The 24,671-nt window shown below is 41.7% G+C and overlaps 1 protein-coding gene across 1 annotated transcript in view; it reads right to left on the bottom strand.

Annotated features, from left to right (window-relative positions):
- The window catches only part of tmem164 (transmembrane protein 164), a 44,107-nt gene that overhangs the window by 6,545 nt on the left and 12,891 nt on the right, over positions 1 to 24,671 (bottom strand). Inside the window, exons 2-4 of the mRNA XM_083642054.1 lie at positions 7,238 to 7,287; positions 1,994 to 2,060; positions 637 to 715 (exon numbers count right to left, since the gene is read on the bottom strand). Of these exons, the coding sequence (XP_083498180.1) occupies positions 637 to 715; positions 1,994 to 2,060; positions 7,238 to 7,287 (196 nt within the window). The remainder of the gene's footprint in view (positions 1 to 636; positions 716 to 1,993; positions 2,061 to 7,237; positions 7,288 to 24,671) is intronic.

Raw genomic sequence — 24,671 nt, 5'->3', positions numbered from 1 at the left:
CGTTGAATTCATTTGACTGAATGGCTCACTACATGACCTTCATTTGGCGTATGATGCCCTCGCCTGTGCCGTGGGAAAGACGGCGGTGGATTGGTTGGTGATTTAAATAAGAATTGGTGACATTTTCATATAAATAAATTCAAATTGTGCTACTATCACTGACTGATCTAACATAAAAGTGATTCAACCTCTACCAAGTCCATGAAAGCTTTTGCTGTTCTAAAGACTCAGTAGGTAGCAGCAGATAGGACTTTCCAGGCAAAAATCCTCTGTTGCAAAGGAAGTAATACATTTGATGCTTACAGAGGCAGCAACACAGGTTTTGTTTGATATAATTGATGCTTACAGAGACCTCTGTCTGAGGCTCTGTTGCAACACAGGTTTATTTGGAATAAACAGAAGAATTGGGTAGTTAACAGCACCAGTGATAGTTACCATGGCTGAACAGACAAAGAAAAGTCCAGTGTCTACAAAAAACATGCCACAGTACTGCGTGACGGCACTGTTCAGGTAAAGAAACTGCAATTTCAAAACCATAACTTCTTGATAATCAAATTCTTGCCTACTGATCACCAAAGATGGCATCTTGGGTGGCAATGACTGCAGACAACAAAGGTGTAAAAGAGCAGCACTCACCTCCTTTCCGTAAAAGGTAAAGAGGCACCAGGTAGAGCATGGAGTGCTGGATGTAGTAGATCTCCTTCTCAAACGGCAGCTGAGGGGAGGAAAAACAAAACTATTCAATTCTGCAGTCATTACCGCTGGTCACACAAAGACAAGATGTGCAGAGTAGCAAGCTACGACTGCTCACACCTCAAACAGTTCAGATTCTTTTTGGTTCAGAAGCAACATCAAGTCTATAAATTATACTTTCATGAACAAATAGTGAAGCAGGATTGAATATGCTTGAGAGCTGCTGACTTATTACTTTCTATGTTTTCACGCTGTTGGAGGTATCACTGATACTTGATAAGGAAGTCTTTTCTTTTATGTCATTCTTGTTCGTACATTTTCTATATAATTACCGTAATTATTTTACTGGCAGATTTATGAAGAGCTGATGCAAGTTCTCAGGCATCCATAAAGGCTGTGATGGGAAGTTGAGTCATGTCTGAGCATATTGCTGCTCAGACCTCAGACCTGTGTTTGGCACATTTGGTGTAGGAACCATCTTAGAGCTGAGTAACCAAGCAGCTAACACTTGCATGGTGATTGAAAAGTATATATTTCGTGTCCCACACAAGTATATATATCTATATCTATATCTATATCTATCTATATCTATCTATATATCTACAGTATATCTATACTATCTATATATCTACAGTATATATATATATATATATATATATATATATATATATATATATATATATATATATATATATATATATATTTATTTATTTATTTATTTATTTATTTATTTTTGCAGTTTCTCTTCTGTAGTAGGAACATCTGATCTTTAAAGGGAGCGTATTAGAAACCAAAAATGTCCTATACTTATGTGCAGACTGGTTAATGAACACTGTCAAAATGGAGATTTTTAAGTTACTGCATACCTCCATTGTAAGCAGTCCTTATTGGTAAGCGTTGGAGAGAGAAAGCCTTCCTATCAGGCAGGGTTGGAGGATTTGAATGATACAAAGGGTATCATTCAAATTTCCTCCACTCGTGCAGCACATTTGCATGACTATACTCAATTCATATCAATATCATAAGACATATTTGTAAAATAAGTACATCAAATGTGATTATTATTTTTTTACCATACCAATGCTAAGGGAGAAAACATATTGAGTTGTAATAGAAATGCAATAAAAGGGGTCAGGCTATAAACGAGCAATCCATGTTTATAGTCTGACCCTGAAACTCACACAATGGCAAAAAGTTGCAAATGGGTGCAAAAGCGGATGTTGCAGGACCGAAGTTGAAGGCTTATTGAGATTGAAAGCAAGGTTTTATTGAAGATTTCCTTCTAGTGGTGATTACTTACCAGTCTAGTGTTGACTACAGGGAACATTAGAGCCAATAGTGCACCATTCAACATGTGGACCTGGAGCCTGAAAAACACATATAAAAAAAAACAAGTTCACTTGACATTGAGGAATTCGGTCCACACGCAAGTGCTGGACAAATGCATGATAGTTGATTCTGTGTTAATGGTGACTAGTTGTGCTCTACACACATGACTGCATCAGAGAGAACAGCATGTTAAACAGCTGGGAAATCAGTTTCATGAAAATCTCAACGAGAGGCTGACTGATTTATTAGTTTGGCCAATTAGTGAGGGCTGATTAGTGTCTTTAAAAGTGCCGGGAATAGGTGGTAATATGTGAGCGCAGATGATGCGGTGTGTTGTTGAAAAGACGAGAGAGAGAGAGAGAGAGAGAGGAGCACTCCCTGGTGCCGTTAGCGGCAGCTGTCTCTCAGTGTTTGCTTGGCATGCTTTTGCACAGTCCCATCTTCATGGAAGTATTGACTGAGGAACGTCAAGTCAGTGAGCGTACAGACCGTCATTGAATCATACAATAATTAATAAGAAAGAAGAAGAATTTATATACTTTTTCACATATATTTCAGCGTTTAGTTAGCACATATTCTACTACTGCTGCCAGCTCACTCACCATTCAATACACACACAGTCTACAGACTCCTGCAGACAAAGGGAGTGTGATTCTTAACTTGCAGAGCTGCACCAAAATAAGGATAGATGTTTGTCGTCGTCAACAATAACCTGGATATAAAAAAAACTCCAGTCCAGGACTTTCTGTGTACAAGTCATCAACAATAACCTGCATATAAAAAAACTCCAGTCCAGGACTTTCTGTGTACAAGTCTCTGGACTTTAGTCCATCTCCTCTGATTTGACTGTTCTCTTCATCTCGTGTTGTCCTTGAGCAATGAGCCAAATTAACTGTTGTGACAACCAAGGACACTGGGAAAACACAGCAGTGCTGCTGGAATGTGTTCAAATTCCCCACCTGCCAATTTTTGGGCCTCCAGAACATAAGAAAAAACATGGAAAATATTAGCGGCAGCCTACTTCAAAATATAGTTTTACAAAGAGCTAAGTATAAAGGCTATTGCAATGTCACAGGAAGCTTCAATCAGTGCTTAGGAAGATGAAGTCTTTATGCATGCCAGACACCAGGACTCTAATCTCTCATGTCAAACTGATATCAATTACACGCTGGAGCCGCTCCACAGGATGAAGAGGAGACCGAGTTTATGAACTGATCAACAACCAGAACAGCTATAAAAAATATATACGTCATTTACCGTAAATTCCGGACTATAAGCCGCGGCTTTTTTCCCGTTTTTTGGCCCCTGCGGCTTATATAACGGTGCGTCTTATCTATGGATTTTTTCAGAAAAAAAAAAAAAAAAAAAAAAAATCTCTCTTTTTTAGCACTCTTTCTAACTATAAATCCACTTCTGTTTTAATTTCCTCTCTTGCCCTCTTTTCACCACACCGCGGACACTGTGTGCACTGTAAAAATAAACAACGGTGGTGTTGTGTTATGTTGTTTTGTTGAAATGTTACGGTAATACGGTAAATGGGAGCTTCCTCAAACAGCCATCTCTTTCCCGACAATCCCCTCTGTGCGTGACCACTTACATATGGTAATTACGGTAAGCAAACGGCCACAAGCCCATCAACTCCCTCCCCCGACTACCAGGAGAAAATCACAAACTTCGGCGAATTCACACAAAGGAAGATCAAGGAATATTCCATCGAACCGGAGCAGATCATAAATATGGATGAAGTGCCTTTGACGTTCGACCTGCCACTCACTCGGACTGTTAACACATTGACTGCCAGACGTTTTTCTTTGCTGTAGTTAGCTTCTGCCAAGCCGTTTTTTGAGGATTATGGCTCATTTTATAAGAGCCGAGGATTCGTTTCAGCTTGGAGTTTGTGAACATACAATATCTCAAAAGTACTAATAGAATGTGTACTTTCTCTGTCTAAAAGAGTTAGTTTGTAGAGTTAGTAGTTATGTAAGCATTAGCAGTTGAATACAGCATGGTTTTAGCGTGAAAAATAATATTCAGAGATAAACGGCTTTTTGTGAAATTGGATGGAAGGGTCACTTTAACCATTCATTTTTGGCTCTCTCTCTCTCTCTCTCCCTCCCCCTCTCGCTCTCTCTCTCTCTCTCCCTCCCTCTCGCTCTCCCTCCCTCTCTCTCTCTCTCTCTCTCTCTCTCTCTCTCTCCCTCCCTCTCGAGTTGCTTCAACTCCGCCCTCCGTGGGCGGACAAGCTTGTCACCAGTCAGTGCTTTGCTGTGCCTGCATGTCTGGGCCGCTGTTTGAGGAAGTCGGGAGGGACTCGCTCGTTTGGAGTTTTGGTTGAGAGAAGCTTTTGCGATTCTGGTCATATTTATGCTGCGTGTTTCAAAGTGTGTTCCTGCACCTGTAATCTATCACCCGATCATAGTAGATCGGCTGAATCTATTATGTAAATTTGCAATCCCGCATCGCCAGCAATCAGCGCGAAAAGGAGAATGGCTGGGCTGAGAATGGCTTGACAAGTTAAAAAAATGCTTTCCTTCCTCTAGCAAGGAGAGCACTGTTGCCACTTAGTGGGTCGGTGGAATGGGTTGTAAACGTTCGGTGGCTCCAATAATTATATAAGAGATGTAAAAGGCTTAGATGCACAACCCACCGTCAAAAAAAAAAAATCGATGCCAAAAACGTGTAAACACGTTGTTGGCAGGGAACAGCTGGATTCTGAAAACGTGTTCATACGTTGTTGGCAGTGAATGAGTTAACAAGAAGCGCCCTGGAGGATTCTTTCACCAAAAAAAAGCTTTGCTCGTTCTCGACAGCATGAGAACGAGCAGTAGATGATCATGAGGTGGTTTTTCAGACGTGTCGATATAGCAGTTTATCGCAAAAGTGTAATGGAAACACATTTTTCGCATTTGCACGTCATGTGACCCATATTATCCCTTGGAAAAGGAGCGGAAAATAAGTTTGGTAAGTAAGGTTCGATAGCCGTGTCAAAACCTCCGCAGCAAGTGGAAAACTTTGAAGCAACGCTACCTAGCAGAAAGACGAGTGTTGTGCAAAAGCGTAGCCGGGCAAATTAGATAATGTTTAATGGCAGAAATCGGTCCATGGTGACAGCAGGCTGCCTGTGTGCGCGCATTTGGCACAGCGGCGAGATGAGAGGATGAAAAGCACACACTGGTGCGGTGGTGCTGTCTGAAGTGAATACAGTGACTGTGAGTAGGCTAATACATTGCACACGTTTCAGGTGCAATTATAGAACCAAATCAGCCTTTTCCCCCCTCCATCTCTAAATCGGACCAGTTGTAGGCTATTAGGCTACCTTTTTTCCTCTGCCTGTCGCGCTGACTGCATTCACGCAGCCAGCAACATTTTGCGACTCATTTTCTTTTGAATTGATAATCAGGCTCGTTTATATGCATTGTAACTTCATGTTGGGATTTCCATTGACCATTGGTTGGATTTGAGCATGCAGGGGACGGGATATGGGGCAGATCCCCGTGCGTAATCACTGTGGCAGCTGCTGCAACGGGGAATCACTCAAACGCAACTTCAATGGAAACGCCTACAAGTCGCAATTGTACATTGTCGAAGTTGTAGAAATATCGCAATTCTTTTGCGAAAAACTGTAATGGAAACACAGCTATAGATGAAGAGGAGTTCGTTGGTTTTGAGTGACAATGAAGGAGAGAGGAGAGTGGTTGACGAAGCCACCCTGAACCTGTTCGTTTCCGACACTGAAGATGAGGACTTTGGTGGTTTCAGTACGCAGGAAGAAGAGGAAGACGAGCATTAGTGACTTGACTTCTCTGGTTACAGGTTTGCTGCACATATAGCCTATTGTTGTGTGATTTTGTCTGGGGATTAGTGACCTGACTTTTGTTTTGTTTTGTTGAAATGTTAATAAATGGGAGCTTCCCCAAACAGCCATCGCTTTCCCGACATTCCTCTCTGTGCACGAACCCTTTCATATGGTAATTAAACATCAAAACACCCGCGGCTTATAGACCGGTGCGGCTTATAGAAGAAAAAAATAGTCAATTTTGGTCCCGCGGCTTATACACCGGTGCGTCTTATAGTCCGGAATTTACGGTAATCTTTCTCCCCAGAAGATCATCCTAGTCGGCACATTTCTCCTCCTATAAGCAACAACCTCCGCAGTCTTTTTTTCCTGCCAATAGTACACACATATACTGATCAAGAGTCATCTTTAGGAATGACATTCAAATAGGAGTCTTCGGGTATGCCCCGAATACCCGAGAGTACGACACAGACCCGGCCGGGTCTCGGGTCCATTCAAAAGAAGCGACGGCAGGTCTGGGTCCGACAACTGGTTCTGTACGGGTCCGAGTCTCAGCTTTATAATAATAGATGGGTCCAGTTTGGTTCTGGGTTACTACATTTACTTGTCTTTTTGGGTTCGGGCACGATGTCTTGGACCCATAAAGACCTCTACACATCCAAAGCAGTAATGTGGTTGTGCATCCCTTACTGAAATCATTGAGCATGTCCTGTCACATGTTGATATCTTAGCTAATAGCTAGTATAGCAAATACTGACACTTGAAGTGCAAATACACTTCTACTTGATTTTGCATGTTTGAGCTGCATATAAAAAGCAGCACACGCAATTCACAATATGAAAGAGCATGAGAGCGATAATAAATATTTTAATATCTTACCATCTGACTTATGTATTTTATGTTCCTCACATCAGAGGTTTGTTGGGGATGTTTCATCACAGGTTTTTCACATATTTTTAGTGCTTTATGGTCATTTCCGGCAAGACGGCAACAGATTGCTTAGATATCGCAGCCGCCATTGTTTGATTCCCATGACCCTCTTTGTATTCATTCCTGAGCTAATCCCACTTCATTTCCCCCACTGACAATTCATTCCTCATGAATAATTAACTGCCTAAACCATAGTTTAGATCAAGTTAAAAGTTATGTCATAAGTCACAATCCCCCCAGAAGTTGATTGAAATAAAGCACTGTTAAAACCAAATTCAATCTGTCGTAGCCTGTAAGTAATTACAATCAAAGGAAAATGGCTTTTAATTGGACATGAAATCCATGTTTAATTCAGTACACACTGTCATATAATTATACTGTATATCAAGTTCAACCAGCAGAGAGCAGCATAATAACTTGGCCTCTCACTGGCTGTGGGAAGGGGGGGGGGGGGGGTGGGGGTGGAGGGGGTGACGTCTGAGCACCGACCTGAATACAACCATGGCTGTTTTACATGGTGGGCAGGCCAGCAGGAAGATCTGGTGAGGAAAGCACAAGAGACAAGAGAAATGTCAATTCAACTCATTCAAGTTTGCCAATTAAACTCATTTCAATCACGAGAGACTAAACTTTATTGAATAAATAACCAGTTTAAATGTGGCGTATGACTCCATGATATGACGCTCCTCTTGAGATGGGAGAGGGGGCGGGGGCGTCAGTGACGTATAGGATAGATAATCCCCCCATAGGGATTTCTACAGGAGCCATGACGTTGCTGGTGATCAGGGGAGGGGGTGGGGCGAGACAACTGCTCCAGTGATGATGAACAGCAGCTGAGGATGACGGCACAAATGTCAGTAATGACGTAGTAGCAAGGGCTCTATATATCACCACCACCGCTTAGGTGATTGGCTCAGCAGATCAGTAGAGACAGATGTCCTTAGCTGATTGGATATTGGGAAATGGAGAAAGGGGCATGTACAGCATGGGTTGCACTAAAATGACTAAATTATGCTGTGGAAGTCAGTCTTCGTGATTGAAATATAGTCAAGACCACACTGAAAGCTTGTCAATTAAACTCATTGAAAGTTAAACTCATGTTCAATCATTTTCACCATTACTGTACAGATTACTGTATAGAATGTTTTCAGTAGTGGAGGGCTGAGTGCTTTAAGTTCAAAATGATTTAAACTTTTAGTAAAGGAGACTGCTTTAAATGAGTATTCTATTATATTTTCACAGTAATAGCTGTAGTCATGAACAGAGTGCAACTGTTAAGTGCTCCTATACCAAACAAATACAAATTTATGTATATTTAAAAAAAAGTGTTGAGTAATCACAAGTAGTGATAGACAGGAGAATACTACCACAATTTTGTGTAGGATTTGAAAGTATTAAAATGACTGCCAGTTGTTGATATACCGTAAATTCCGGACTATAAGACGCACCGGTGTATAAGCCGCGGGACCAAAATTGACTATTTTTTTCTTCTATAAGCCGCACCGGACTATAAGCCGCGGGTGTTTTGATGTTTAATTACCATATGAAAGGGTTCGTGCACAGAGAGGAATGTCGGGAAAGCGATGGCTGTTTGGGGAAGCTCCCATTTATTAACATTTCAACAAAACAAAACAAAAGTCAGGTCACTAATCCCCAGACAAAATCACACAACAATAGGCTATATGTGCAGCAAACCTGTAACCAGAGAAGTCAAGTCACTAATGCTCGTCTTCCTCTTCTTCCTGCGTACTGAAACCACCAAAGTCCTCATCTTCAGTGTCGGAAACGAACAGGTTCAGGGTGGCTTCGTCAACCACTCTCCTCTCTCCTTCATTGTCACTCAAAACCAACGAACTCCTCTTCATCTATAGCTGTGTTTCCATTACAGTTTTTCGCAAAAGAATTGCGATATTTCTACAACTTCGACAATGTACAATTGCGACTTGTAGGCGTTTCCATTGAAGTTGCGTTTGAGTGATTCCCCGTTGCAGCAGCTGCCACAGTGATTACGCACGGGGATCTGCCCCATATCCCGTCCCCTGCATGCTCAAATCCAACCAATGGTCAATGGAAATCCCAACATGAAGTTACAATGCATATAAACGAGCCTGATTATCAATTCAAAAGAAAATGAGTCGCAAAATGTTGCTGGCTGCGTGAATGCAGTCAGCGCGACAGGCAGAGGAAAAAAGGTAGCCTAATAGCCTACAACTGGTCCGATTTAGAGATGGAGGGGGGAAAAGGCTGATTTGGTTCTATAATTGCACCTGAAACGTGTGCAATGTATTAGCCTACTCAGTCACTGTATTCACTTCAGACAGCACCACCGCACCAGTGTGTGCTTTTCATCCTCTCATCTCGCCGCTGTGCCAAATGCGCGCCACACAGGCAGCCTGCTGTCACCATGGACCGATTTCTGCCATTAAACATTATCTAATTTGCCCGGCTACGCTTTTGCACAACACTCGTCTTTCTGCTAGGTAGCGTTGCTTCAAAGTTTTCCACTTGCTGCGGAGGTTTTGACACGGCTATCGAACCTTACTTACCAAACTTATTTTCCGCTCCTTTTCCAAGGGATAATATGGGTCACATGACGTGCAAATGCGAAAAATGTGTTTCCATTACACTTTTGCGATAAACTGCTATATCGACACGTCTGAAAAACCACCTCATGATCATCTACTGCTCGTTCTCATGCTGTCGAGAACGAGCAAAGCTTTTTTTTGGTGAAAGAATCCTCCAGGGCGCTTCTTGTTAACAGTCCGAGTGAGTGGCAGGTCGAACGTCAAAGGCACTTCATCCATATTTATGATCTGCTCCGGTTCGATGGAATATTCCTTGATCTTCCTTTGTGTGAATTCGCCGAAGTTTGTGATTTTCTCCTGGTAGTCGGGGGAGGGAGTTGATGGGCTTGTGGCCGTTTGCTTACCGTAATTACCATATGTAAGTGGTCACGCACAGAGGGGATTGTCGGGAAAGAGATGGCTGTTTGAGGAAGCTCCCATTTACCGTATTACCGTAACATTTCAACAAAACAACATAACACAACACCACCTTTGTTTATTTTTACAGTGCACACAGTGTCCGCGGTGTGGTGAAAAGAGGGCAAGAGAGGAAATTAAAACAGAAGTGGATTTATAGTTAGAAAGAGTGCTAAAAAAGAGAGATTTTTTTTTTTTTTTTTTTTTTTTTCTGAAAAAAATCCATAGATAAGACGCACCGTTATATAAGCCGCAGGGGCCAAAAAACGGGAAAAAAGCCGCGGCTTATAGTCCGGAATTTACGGTACATATCTTGTATTGATCATTTGGTTTTAAAAAGGACTGCTTGGCTTGACAGAAACAACCTTTATCTGCAACCCATTGGTTAGGGAAGAGAGAAGGTCCTACAATGCAATTGATTCCTGCAAGAATACTACATATCGTGTACTAATTCAGCACCGGTTGGTCCCCAACCAGTCGCTGTTCAAAAGGGTTTTGTGCTTTCCTCAGCACGGTTTGACCTTCATGTTAATGGTGTTGCTCGTGAGGTTACAAAACCCACGGACTTAAGATCCAAGGTTAAATTCCCAGCAGACATCTTCATGCTGGCGTTTCCTCTTAGCAGAATCACAAATGGTTTAACAAAAGATCCTATATATTTTCAGCTCTTCGCATTCAAAATGGAGGCTAGTACTGCCAAAACTCAAGTTATACGTTCTAGAAGAAAGGATACACTGTCAGTTACAGTCAGTCAATTACAGACAGAAAAGAGACAAGTCATTTTCATTTGTTTCCATACCTCTATTTCCCTGTCATACACGTTCACATTATAGTGCTAGTTTTACTCTTGAATGAGCATTTAGGTTATAATCTTGCTACCAGGATGTGCTGGTGGAGCGTGCTGTCAGCGCCAAGCAAATTGATGTAAAGATCTTGGATGCGCCTCGTGCTCCCAGTTATATAAGTGTCATCATGTATGCCAAATGATGGACTATGTGGCTTGCAGTATCCTCCAGGCGTCGGCTAAAAGGATACTGAAAACTTGGATTGGTTCCACTGGTTCAACAGAAAGAAGAGATAGTTTGTCTATGGAAAAGGTTCAAAACAGGGTGACCAGAAAGCTCATTTATATTTCTGAGGAAGAAGAAACAAAGAAAAATAACGTACTCAATGAAAGAAAATCGCTTGGCAAAGTTGGAAGTTGTCATTGATTTGATCTAAATCTTGAGTTGTTTTGACTCTCTATGTCTATGGTATAAACTTAAGAATGCCGCAGGCCACTTTGAAATCTGAAAATCTTCCCGGGCCCACCCAACCCTTTAATCACAACTCTGATCAACACAGCACACTAAGATGATGTATTTCCCTATGTTTTTTTTTATATATACTGTATATAATGTTGTTTTATTTCATTAACAGAGCATGTGAATTTGGGCATAAGGGAAATTAATAATCCACATACAAAAACATTTCAGCAAAATACCCCAAAGCAGATTGCCAACATTTTCTCCCCCCTTACTCATCAGAAGTATTTGCATGCATAACACATTTGTTGAGATAAAATGTAATGAGAAACAGAAGAAATCAATCTACAAGCTATTAATGCTAAACTGTGAAAAATGCTACCTTATCTGTAAAGGGGAGACTTGTGGGTACCCATTGAACACATTTTCATTCAGATAAATTGAGCTGAGAGGTCAAGGAAATTAATTTTGAATTACTTTTGAATTAGTTTTCCCTCGCCAAAATTTTACCTACATTTGGAGAATTATTTAGCCCGCCTCCCGAAAAGCTAGCATATTATGCTTGTTAGCAATGGATGCCTACGTTCTTCTAGTTTCTTCTGATAACAGGATCTCCACTGGAGCTTTAAAAATGACCCTGCTACAACCATTTGATTACCCGCGAAAATCGGGAATGTTGGCTGACCACTCGCGGCCCACCTGCAGTACCTCCACGGCACACTAGTGGCCCACCTGCATAACGTAAAAAATATTAATACAGCGAGCAAAGTCATGATTTGATCAATAAGCGAGTACTACCTGAACAGAACTACTTGCACATAATCCAGTGCAGAACATACTGACTGGAACGTAGGAGGAAGAGGAGACCTAGAGCTTTCATTGAACACATAACACTTGTGTATCTGATGTATTGAAGAATTTGCATGAATTTGCATGTAGCGTATGCAAAACAGCACCTAAACCGAATACTGTGTCAGCTAAAGGGCTTGATCTACCGCTCGGCTCCTCTTCAGCTGTAGCACATCGATCCACAACAAACATTGGAAATGGGAATATGTTGGAAATACATGACAAGGGCTGCGCTTCATAGAGTTCAATCAAATATCTTGGAAAAAACAATACATTTAATGCATACTCGTATTTTCTTCACATTAACCCTGAAAAACTTGACATTTCTTTGTCATTTCATGGAGATTTCCCCCATACCCATTTGTATGATGTGGGTGTAATAGTGCTATGGCAGTGGCAGACAGGACAGGATATTGCAGATGGCAGATGTTAAACTTAGTGTGAAATAGCACTTCCCTGCTGTGTGCTTTTACTCTCATCATTGCTAAATCCACCAAAATGTGGTGAGACAGCTAGGCTACATTTGGAAAGAAATTGAGCTTCGGCTTAATCAGCATCTCGAAGCAAGGGTGGGTTGTTTAACCACTAACTAACTGTCTGTCTGTTTGTCTGTCTGCCTGTCTGTCTATCTAAGCTTGAGACATCAGAACAAACATATTTGTTAGAGTTTGTTTTTACTACTTGCCTATGACCAATTACACACACTTCTAACACTGTTTACAGACCTGCAGCAAAATATCTGCCCAAGTCTAACAAATAAGCAGCATTGTTCAGTTAAAGGCATTCTTTGTATGCAAACTCATAACCGTTATCTGCTGATATGCATGTGGTCGTTTCAAAAGGTGGTTCTATAATTCAAACGCACACAGCAGGGAGGTAAGAGAAAATTTGCATTCTACTCAGACGGTCGAACCGAGTCATTTGTATTGAGCAGCGCTTTGCCTCAAACAGCATCTTCACTTGCTTATCCAAAATAATTAGAATAACAAATTTACTGTCAGGGACAGCCTCTCCTCGGATTTGATGATTGCAGCTGTGCTACCGGCTAAGCTATTTCCATAACGAGCAACTGACAACATCAGACAAATAGATGGCAAGAAATTCCAATGTATTTTGACCCTGTTACACAGAATCATTATTTTGTCTACAAAACAAACAATGGTAACTTGTGTTTTTCTACCTCTATGCGTTTTCAAAATGACAAGGTACCACCTTATTCCAAACACAAGTCCCCAATCTAGACAAGTTCAATCAATAAACATTGAAACAATTATCATAATCTCGATAATGAGATGGTGACTTTCAAACACGTAGAAAATGTAAAATGGGCTATATTGGCTGAAATAAGTGTTCAAGTCTGAAGAGGTCAACATACTCCAGCAGCTGCCACTGAACCAACAACCATCATCTTCATGACAAGCTTCTGCAGCTCTGATGAAGCATCCTCCCAACCAAAGACTGTGCATAAACAAGGTTATGAGTATCAAAGAAGCCTCGACACAATTAACTTTGATGGCTATTAGGGGTGTGCCACCTTAGGCACCTCACGATTCGATTCGATTACGATTAAGGGTGCTACGATTCGATTATTAAACGATTATTCCGATTAATCACGATTTTCGATGCATCTTTTTCACCAAACAGGATTTTTTTTAAGCAAGGTATATTTGTCAGTATCCATTAATTAAAGTAAACAAACAAATGTACCTCCATTATCTTCAGTTGCGACTGAAGTCCACGCATCACATGTTACAGCCACCCTGCATGCTTTCTTCAGTGATTCCAGTTTCCAGTACTTCGGTTTTGGTCTCGTTTTACAGGTAAGGAACTGTTTTCCGGGCGAAATACCGTATTTTTTGCAAATAAAGCAAAAAAAAAAAAAAAAAAAAAAAAAAAATGCAATTTTTTGCAAATCGATAATCGAACATTGTGAATCGATTTTAATCGTCACGTGACTCATCGCGATGCATCTAAAAAACGATTAATCGGCACACCCCTAATGGCTATGTCTCTACTAATATGACAACTGAATAATAACTTTATGTGCAGGTACTCTGTGGCACAGCAGGCTGTGGCGTATATGTCATCATCTCTCTCCTGTGTTTCCTGTCACTCTACTTCTTCTATTTACTGCTCCGTGGGAAAAGACATGGAATATTGTGCTCAGTGGGAAAAGACATGGAATATTCTGGGGGGAAAGAAAGCAAAGAAAAAGCTGTGGTGTTGTAACATAGTATCTCTATTTTGTTGTAGAGGTGAAGACTGCTGTCATCAGAATAATAGAAGCAGGTAACAAGAAGATGTAGGTATTGACTGGGAGAGACCAGTCAAACAGGTGCTAGAATGTCAACTGTATTGTTTCCAATACAAAGCCACGATCATCACATTTCTTAATCCCAGAGTCCAGACAAACACTACAGAAAATGAATTACCAGCCAGTGTTGAGCATTTTTGGTAGATTAAGCAAGATTGTGCTGAGGCATTGTGCTATGCATGTGTTTATTGCAAATATTATAACTTAATTGGGATTGGACAAAAATGTGATATCATTATCTTTGCATGCCCTGAGAGCAATTTCAAGGCACATAGAGCTTTGACTGTATAATGACTTCAATATGTTTTATAGCCAGTTAGGCCCGAAGTTATCGTCCTGGTGTAAAGGAGATTTACTCATAAAATGTGACCAAGGGCTCATTAGAGATTAAAAGATTAATTGCTGGTGAGTCATTACTTCGTTTTGATTTACACTAGAGCTTTTTATAGGAAGCTATCTGAACGTTTGGGTCAACAATCCATATCGTCGGTGATAAGGTTATTGCTACATATGGCTACCACTACCATTAATAATAATACTGATACTGGAGACCAGTGATTCTCAACCTGTATCAAGGACCCAATTTACTGTAGTCCACATAACTACAGAATTCCATAACTCTGTACTGTAGGTCAGTGGTTCACAAACTTTTTTATGTCAACTTGTCAAGGACCCCTAAACTGACACCAATTAGACCACCCCCCCCCCCCCCCATTTGATAAGATTTTGTCCCAGGGTTTCCCATCTGATAAGATTTTTGCTTTTAGAAGTTTTATTACAGAAAGTATGTGAAACCCATGACCTAAACAGTCATACATTCTGTCATGTTACTTATGGATGGAATTTATAGTGAAAATAAACGATTCCCCTTTTTGCTGGAGACCCCCTGAGAACATCCCTTAAAGGACCCCAATTTGAGAACCAGTGTAGGTAGAGAGATGACAATGAAACTATGACCAAAACAGTCATTCTTCTACATTCTCCAATTGTTTTACAATTGTAATTGTTTAACATTTCAAATTGCTGGGGACCCTCTGGAACCCCCTGGAACCCCCTCGTTGAGAAACACCGCAGTAGACTGTAACATGGACATTGTAACATGTTTCTTGCGCCCAGCGTGTTAGTGATGGTGCTTCAATTTACAGAGGAGTGCTACGAGGCAAAGCGCTGAGTCATTGTTTCACGTTAAAGGTGCAGGTCACCGTTATGGTCGAAATGATATACAGGTCAAAACTGCTGACCTCATGTTCAGTGCCCCATGATTCCCATAGCCAAGGTGTTAAGACTATTTTTAACCCCTTCACAGCCACTGCATAAATACCTTACGCCCATTTGGAAAAAGGAGAAGAGTCATTTCCAGTTATTATACTCCTTTGAAAGTTTACAGAAGCTATTGGGAGGCTGGAACAATATTTTTAATCATCACCCTACCAAAAATGAATCATTAATACTGTAACAGTGTTTCAAATAATCTGTATGTTTATGCACATTAAACCCATGGCAGGTTCTTCAAGGGAATAAAGTTCACTTGATGAAGGGGATTGTTTTTACTTCTAGTGATTGATTGCTTTATCACAAAGTAAAAGAAAACTTTCACCTTCTGGGAGCTGGCATAGAATCCTGAATGTGAGGAGTCATTTGGACAGATAATGTTGACAACACCACACACCAATAGGGGAATTCCATTGCTTTGAACTAATCTGTCCTCTACTAAATGATGAACTATGACACCAGTCTATATTCACTTTAATGATATTTAGTGTAGAGGACAACCTGGAGGCCAGTGCCAACTGCCAACAGGACGCCACCTCAACAATAATGACATTCAACCAATCAATATACAAAAATGCTTAATTATTGGAATATATTCAGAGTTCCGTTCAGTAATTTCACAATGATCAAAGTCGTTTTTGTACACTAAGCATAGATACTTACAGATACTAGATCATTTTGGCATTACACAGCCATTTCTAAAAATGCAGTGAACTCCTGATCACAACCCGAGCCTCTCGTACAGGGGTGGCCATTTTTTTCCCCTGAGGGCCATACTGACTTACATCAAGTAAGCGAAGGGCCACACATTGGAGATTATACCTGCCAACACTCCTGATTTTCACGGGAGTCTCCCTATTTTTAACCCTCTCTCCCATTGTGATTGGTAATTTCTTGTTAATCTCCTGATATAATAGTGATACAAATCCAATGGCTGTAGCAGATTAGATTTATTAACATAATTCTGCCTTTTATTGAGCTTTTGGGGGTCATTTGTTTTTCTTTGAGTCCGGCCCTGGGGCCACATTTTGCCCCAGGGCCGCAAGAAATGACATAGAGATTACTTTTAGCCTTTTAGTCATACAGATTATTGAAAGATAGCCTATTATTCCATATTCCAGACTGAAATGTTATAACAGAAGTGGAGTATTGGCCAGAATGACATGAACATTTGGACACGTATTCAGCAGGTATCTTGCATGTTGCGTTCAGGTGCACCGTAAAAATATATCTTTTTTTTTTTTTTTTTTGCAATTCCATCACGGGCCACACAGGGGGCGGGCCATATTTTGCCCATGTGTGCTCTAGTACAAGGTCCGCATCGCTGGCAGAGCGGCTGCAGTTTAGCAGCTCCCAGATCATTTTCTGGAAGAAGAAAAAAAGATATAATTTTGAATTGTATTTTGAAAATATGTATACATAAATCTACCTTTATAATGTATACAAAGTTAAGCTAGGACATCATCTTGGTGCAATCTGGGGCATAATTGGCTTCCATCTCTTATGAACAGTATCCTTTTTCCTTGGGGTTGGGGTGGTGAGTGAAATGTCAGTCCTTGTCATGTATTCCCTACGTCTAGTTAGTAGTTAAACCAACATACTTCAAATGTGTGACAATGTCAATATTAGCTGTGTAAATAAAGAAGCAAGTTTGCTTAAGTAAATAACATTGTTCAAATAATGTCTGGGCTAGGCGACCAGAGGTAATTCATTGAATTCCCCTCTTTGACTACTATTAATTTTCTGACATTGTCAAGGTGATGGTGTGTCTTTGGGAGAACAGTATATTTATGCAATTTCTTCATGAATCACAGTAAATAGGACACATCAAAAGCCCTTTTCAGACATGCGTCTACAGGATACAGGATTCTACAGGATATGGTCCGCAGAAAGCGAGTGGGCGGACCATATCCTGGTCAAATTAATAACTCATTAACTCAAATCAACTGTCAATAACTGTCAAACTATTCATCATTCATCTAGTTTGACAGTTATTGAGAGTTGATTTGAGTTAATGAGTTATTAATTTGAGTTAGTGTGGACCAGTGAAGTCAAATGCCCATTCTAAACCCCATAGCCTTTTCCCCTGAGGAGCCAACATGCTACTTCCGGACTCATTCCTGCAGTACTGTGTTGTTGTTCAGAGTCCTCCAAGGTGCTCTCACAAGGTCCTAAGTGGCAGCTTGCAGGCTCTCTCACAGTGAGCAGCTCTTTCTGTGTGGAGTTTGCATGTTCTCCCCGTACCCCCCAGGGGGTTCCTCCGTACATAACCCCCCACTAAGAACATGCAGAAGATCGTCATCCGACCAGTGACGACAACATCTGAAGTTGGTCCAATGATGGTCCAATGAAGGTCCCCGGGCGCTGGAAAGAAAAAGCGACCACTGCTCCTGGCCTGCCCCCCGGAGGAAAGGACAAGCCTGGATGGGTCAAATGCAGAGGACATATTTCACCGGCCACCGTCAGCATGCATGTGTTGTAGTGTGTTCGTGTGACAATAAAGACGGGCTTCCGTCTGAAATCGTGTTTTTTTTTTAGCAGCACCGCCATATGTGGATTGTGGACCAGCTCTAGTATATTCAAGGGAAAAAATGATAAGGTTTAGTTTCAAGTCTGGAAACATGAATATGAAAAATGATTATGCTAAATGTTGTCACTATAAAATCACGTAGTACTGCTTGCCTACCTTGTAGTCTTGATGCATCTGGATCCCCCCCCCACACACACACACACACACACAACAGGAAGCATACTAATCGCCGCATAGCGTTTCACAATGCTCTCTGTGCTCAAGTGGTGGTTGGCCTTGAGGCAAGACGAGCTGCATGCCAAATGGGCTTGGCAGTAATTGCAAAACACGATGGTGCTGACAATATCTAGCATGGTCACATGAACCTTTCACACCTCACATTAGATTTGTCCTACTGACGCCCACCACCAGCACGTCTAAGTCAAAGTACAAAGTGGTGGAAGCAGGTACATTTGTCCTCATCACCCTTTCAATCAAAATGAAATATTGGTGGCTTCATTGAAAGGTCTTCCAGTTAGGATTGATTCCTGAAAGAGTTTTTTTTTTTTACAATGATCAACAGTAACAACTTCATAACAAAGGGATTCAGGGATTTATTCTCTAGAATTGTTCTCATATATTTAGGAAAAAAAATTAAGTAATCCAAAACAAGTTCAAAGCATCTTGGCCTGGTACTAGGGGATGCACGATATTAGGGGTGGGGGGAAAAATCGATACACCATAGTATTGCGATATTTTGCCTGACAATATATTGTATCGATATTTGGACACCAAGTATCGATATCATTTTTTTTTTTTTGCAGGCCAGGCCATGCCAGGCCACCGGGCATCTGCCCGAAGCGCCCGGTGTAGGGATGCACATTTTCCACAAATTCCAAACTCGATCATTGCTAACGTTAACAATCAATCAATCGATTAATTGTACGGTAATTAAAAATACAAAATTTTCCAAACCATAAATGCGTTTTTTCCTCAATAAAACGTTTATTTATGCAGCAGCAACGTATTGTATATTTCTCACAGCATTGCATAGCATAGCCTACGCTATGAAACACATAAAAACGTGGAGGCATAACTTTTTTAACATGTCAACATTTGCCCAGAATCCCCGTCACGCCCGCGCAGGGGCTCACTTAGAATAGAGCAGCACGTCTCGCCCTCAGCTGTTCAATGAGAGAAAGTGTTAATAAAATGCATGCAGATCTTTCCTGGCTGAAGGTGGAAGACAGATTGACATGCAGTCTCCTGGTCTTGTTCAGAAATATTTGTGTTTTAAAACAACCATATTGCCTGTACTCAAAGATAACATTTTCTAAGGACAGACATGATCATGAAACAAGACAAGCGAGAATGGGTCATGTTACAATGCCTCAACCTAGAACCAATGCAATGAAAAAAACGGTTATGTATAGAGCTATCTCCCTTTGGAATAGGTTGCCATGCTTGATTACTGAAGCAACAAGTAAAGTAAGTTTCAAAAAGAAACTAAAGAGGTTATTCTTGGGTACAGGCCTGCAAAAATAAATAGATAAATGGTTTTATTTAAATATGATTGCAATGTTCTGCTGTACTCTAATGGTGTAATGGTGTTTTTTGTGCTTTTTTAGGGAGGGGGGTGGGGGGTTTGGGGGGGTAGCCGATTACTGTAAATGTATTAATGTATGCTTATATGTGAAAGCATGAGTATACTTCTATGTTTTTAAGGTGGACCCCAGGAAGAGTAGCTGTTACCTCGGTAACAGCTAATGGGGATCCAAATAAATAAACAAATAAACAAATAAACTTAGGCAGATTGTGACGCGAGGTTACTCCAGGCAAGCCAATTTATCCGAATGAACACTGTTCTACTTGACAGCATCTTATGACTTGTCTGAAAAGGGCTATAGTGATGTGTGTCCGGGTCCGCCTATTACTTACACTTTGTTAAAACAATAAACGAGAGTCAGGCTGTAACGTTACGTTTCCACATTCATTCTCAGTTAGCTCCTAGCGTTAGCACCATAGGTTAGCACACACACCACTGGTCAACAACAAAATCCCTCACTTCCTCACTACGGCAAGTCTCGAGGGGACAAACACACAGCCTCGCATAGTACACATGCAGAACACAGTCTGTTACAGTGATATCATTGCGCCCTCTGGAGGATCATTGAAAAATGATTTGAAAACACCATTTAATGCGTTGCTTTTTGTTTTTGTTTTGATCGAGTAATTTTTCTTTGCTCGAGTAAATCCTTAACAAGCAATTAATCGAGTTTCAATTAATTGTGCTTTGTGTGCATCCCTAGCCCGGTGTGGGGCAAAAACAAAACAAAACAAAAAAACACTGCATGTTTTACTTCCGGTGACGTCAAGGAAAAGGTAGGAAAAGGAGTTAGACAATATATCGAAATATAGCAATATTCAATATATCGCAATATCGGCGATATCGCAATACTATCGTATCGTTTTAGTATCGTATCATGGGCATCTGGTGATAATCACCCCTACACGATATATCGGCAATCATATCGGTATCGGCCGATGATAGTCATTTAACATATCGGCATCGGTCCGATGTTACAATGTTAATATCGGTTATCGGTATCAGTCAAAATTTTCACATTGAGAGGAAACAATGCAGTAAATCAATGATTTATGGGCTTTTCCAAATGTTTTGGAAATAAAGAAATGTATTACTTTTTCAAATTCACAGTGTTTACATGTGTTTTTCAGTATGTACAAAATTTGATTATCATAGAAACTTGTTTTTATAAAGATCATATCGACATCAGTAAATATTGGTTATCGGACATAACAGCAATGTTAATATCGGTTATCGGTATCGGCCAAAATTTTAATATCGGTGCATCCCTACCTGGTACATAATCATCAATCAATCAATCCATTGGAATAAACTGAAAAGAAAATGCATGCAATTGTCTGAATGGTGAAAATGTCATGAAAACCATATCAGATCTCAACGAAAAGTTAGGAAAACACTGCAGAAGTTTGTTTTTGTCTTGTTTTTGTGCCCTGACCACATTGATGGGATGCAACTGAAAATGGGTTATTGTTTCCCCACATGCAAGATGTGGGCACCAGGAGCCAAAATCACATCAGACAATCGATCAGTCAGTCAGACAGTCGGTCAGTCAGAACTTAAAGCCCTATGGGGCTAATGGGGTGACACCGTGCCCCATCGGGTCAGAACACTGTCAATCAGATGTATTGACTGGCGATGTGGAAGACCATCCCTGCAGCTCCATGCAGAGGAAAACACAACAAACATCTCTGTGTTGCCAGCACTGTCAAATGTGAGCTATGAACTCATCAATCAGTCATTCAGACAGTCTGTCAGACACTTGATGCCTAACATCAACTGGCACTCTCTTACCTTATGCCTGGTTCAGACTACACGAATTCAGCCCGATATTAGACCGATTTGGTCGTGCGCGACAGATTTTCAGCGTCGGGCCCGAATATGACCGTCGGGGACGACGATCGGCCGTCTTCACCTCTTGTAGTGTGACATAATCAAAGACCAGCGTCGGGACCAGTCGGGACGTCTAGGACGCCTCACGACGCCCTGACGAAAAGACTGGCATGTCAGTCTTTTGGACATGGTTTCGCCTAGTGTGACACCCCGGAAGACAGGTATCAGGTCCTGGGGAGACCGCTCCGCGCTTATAGTTTTCATTTGCAGGTTAAACAACATGTCACTTCGCTGACAAGGCCTGAATTTTACAATATGTTTTGAAATAAATGTTTAAAAATCGATTGTGTGTTAAAAGCTTGTGTTACGTTTTCATTGGCGTTAATACACTAATAATTAATTTCAATGTCCGCAATTCAGTTGGTTGATGAAATCGATTTGTGGTGTGGGAGATTCCAGCTGTCAAAAGAAGAGAAAAGACTTGCTCCTGAGTCCTGGCCAATCCCGGCGCTTGACTGCTGCGTAGGCGGGCACAGGTGGTTTTTGCGTAACCTATGTGCGATTCGAAATAACGCCTCCCCGCTCGATACAGATTTCGCCCGCTCCGCTCCGCTCAAAAGAATAAAAGAGATAAAAAGGCCAGGGTGTTTTAATTTGCGTTTAAGCGCCTGGGCAATGGGCATTGCTCACTACAAATAACATGAGCTCAGCAGAGTCGGCTGCATGCTCGTTTCTCTTCCTTCTCTCTCGCAGCAGCTGGCAAGAAAATAGTGGGCGTGCACATGAAGTATTGGAGGCTGGAGCGGACATCACAGTGCAGTGTCACTCATCCAAATAACGTTAATTCTGCGAGGGATATATATAGCACCTGGATTACATACATGTTTCACATAGGGTTGTGTTTTGATTTCAATGTTTTATTTTGCCCAATATTGAAATGTTTTACAATTGCATGTTGTGCTAACATAAACATTATTTCTATCTACCACTTTAGCCTATTTAGGCTGATTTGGTTGCTATTTCTTGTCAATGTATTGGCCTCAATGCATACTGGGAGATTTCGTTCACAGGTCCGCCTCCCCGACGACCTGTGAACTCGCTGACGACAGCAGACGACGTGATGACGGGGGCATACGATGCTCTGTCGGTGTTAAGCGAGAATACACTTGTAGTGTGGCCAGTCTCCCGACCAAGACATGCCACGAATTTATAGCAGTATGATGGTCTCGTCTGACATGGTGACATCGTGAACGACCAAAAATATCGTGTAGTCTGATCCTGGCATTACTGAGTAATGCTCATTCACCCGGTGTTAGCCAGTCTGGCTAATGTGTGTAGACTATGCAACTGCACAGTGGATAATCTATGCATGACAATGCGTTATTTTTCACCAGGGATTAGGGAATGCAAAATTGCATTCATGATGTTGGAACTTTTGAGAGATGGAATATCTTTTGCAGCTGGGTATGGGATGACAAGAGGGCAAGCTTAGCAAAACCTAAGCAGCACAATCAATATCGTAACCTATAGACGGTTTTCACAGAATTGTGTTGCTAGGGAACAGTTTGGAACCTATCTTATGTCCTGTCAGTTTGTACTAGCGAACACTGCAACAGGAAATAAGATGGGGGGAAATTAGAATGTTTGTGTTGTCGAGTTGAAACTAGGGGTGGGCGATATGACCATCTTAGATGATCGTTAACCATTAGAATGGCTCCACGATCTGCCTTTCCAGACAGATCGTTATTGGGCTGGGTATTGGTTTAAATTTCAAGAATCCGCCTTTATCAGCAGGTCGGATCACAATCGAGTTGTCACGTTGTAGTTCTGTGAGGGCTGCTCTTTCTTTTCATTCAAAACTTCTCTGACTATACCACTGCTGAAGCTGTGCGCCAGCTCTCTGATCCCATCACACATAAACACTGCAGCAGCGATCCGGGGCCTCGCACCCGAGTGATCATCAAATCCCTCATAGACACAATGCACTTCAGGCTGGCCATATCACCAAACGTGACCAAAGGTTCCTGCTACGTAAACACCACAGGACCCCAGCTCTGTATCTGCTCCCTAAAATTCATAAAAATAAGACCCCTCCTCCTGGCCGCCCGATTGTTTCAGGAAATGAGTCTCTGCTGGAGCCCCTATCTAAATTTGTTGACCACTATATACAGCCGTTTGTCCACAGACTACCAGCATACATCCGGGACTCAGCTGATTTCCTCTGCATCATAGATCAACTAGACATAGATGTGTCATCTGTCATATTGGCCACCATGGACATCGAATCACTATATACCAACATTCCACAACAGGGGGCAATAGAGATCATCAAACACACACTGACCGGGAGAACAACAGATACCCCCCCAATGAGCTCATAGCCTCTCTGGCTGAGATTAGCCTTGTCCACAACTACTTCGTGTTCAACGGGGACTATTATCTCCAGACCTCGGGGGTCGCTATGGGCTGCGCCGCGGCACCCAGTATAGCAAATTTATACGTGGGTGCCTTTGAGAAAGATTTTGTGTACAACTCTAGCGCCAACCCTTTCATCAGCTCTATCATCCTGTGGCGTAGATACATCGATAACGTCTTTCTGATCTGGCACGGCTCATCCACATCACTGTTAGAATTTCATACCCTGCTCAATACCTGGAACCCCCACCTCCGCTTCACCATAGACCATCACCCCGACCGGATTCATTTCTTGGACGTCTCTGTTTACAAATACAACAATAAATTACACTCATCTATCTATCGTAAGGCCACAGACAGGAACACCCTCCTCCACGCCACTAGCTATCACCCCTCTCATCTCAAGGATAATCTGCCCACGGGACAATTTATGCGCCTTCGCAGATTATGCAGTGACAAACGTGATTTTGTCGATAAGGCTACTCAGATGCGACTCAGATTCCAGGAGAGAGGGTATGGGCAGAGGCCCATCTCCCACACGTATAAACGTGCCCTACATTCACACAGGGACATCCTGCTACAGGCCAAGACACCGGACCCTACCCCACCCAGAGTCACAGCCACCCTCCAGTACTCTCCCCTAGCCAATAAGATTAAACGCTGCCTGTTTAAAACATTGGAGAGTACTACAAGTACATGAAACCTTCACCACACCACCCAGGATAGCCTTCACCAGGAACCGAAACATCAGGGACAGTCTGGTCAAAACGTTCCACACCCCCATCTCCACACAACCCACCATCGATTCCCGTCCTCCCCCTATAGGCCACTTTCCGTGTGGACACTGTTCTTGTTGCCCCCAAACCAACAAAGCCAAATCCCTCTCGTTCCCAAACGGAGTAA

Source organism: Poromitra crassiceps (assembly GCF_964638095.1).
Source record: "Poromitra crassiceps genome assembly, chromosome: 1".
Taxonomy (NCBI): domain Eukaryota; kingdom Metazoa; phylum Chordata; class Actinopteri; order Beryciformes; family Melamphaidae; genus Poromitra; species Poromitra crassiceps.
Note: the sequence above shows the minus strand (reverse complement) of the source record. Positions and strands in the feature narration are given on the sequence as shown.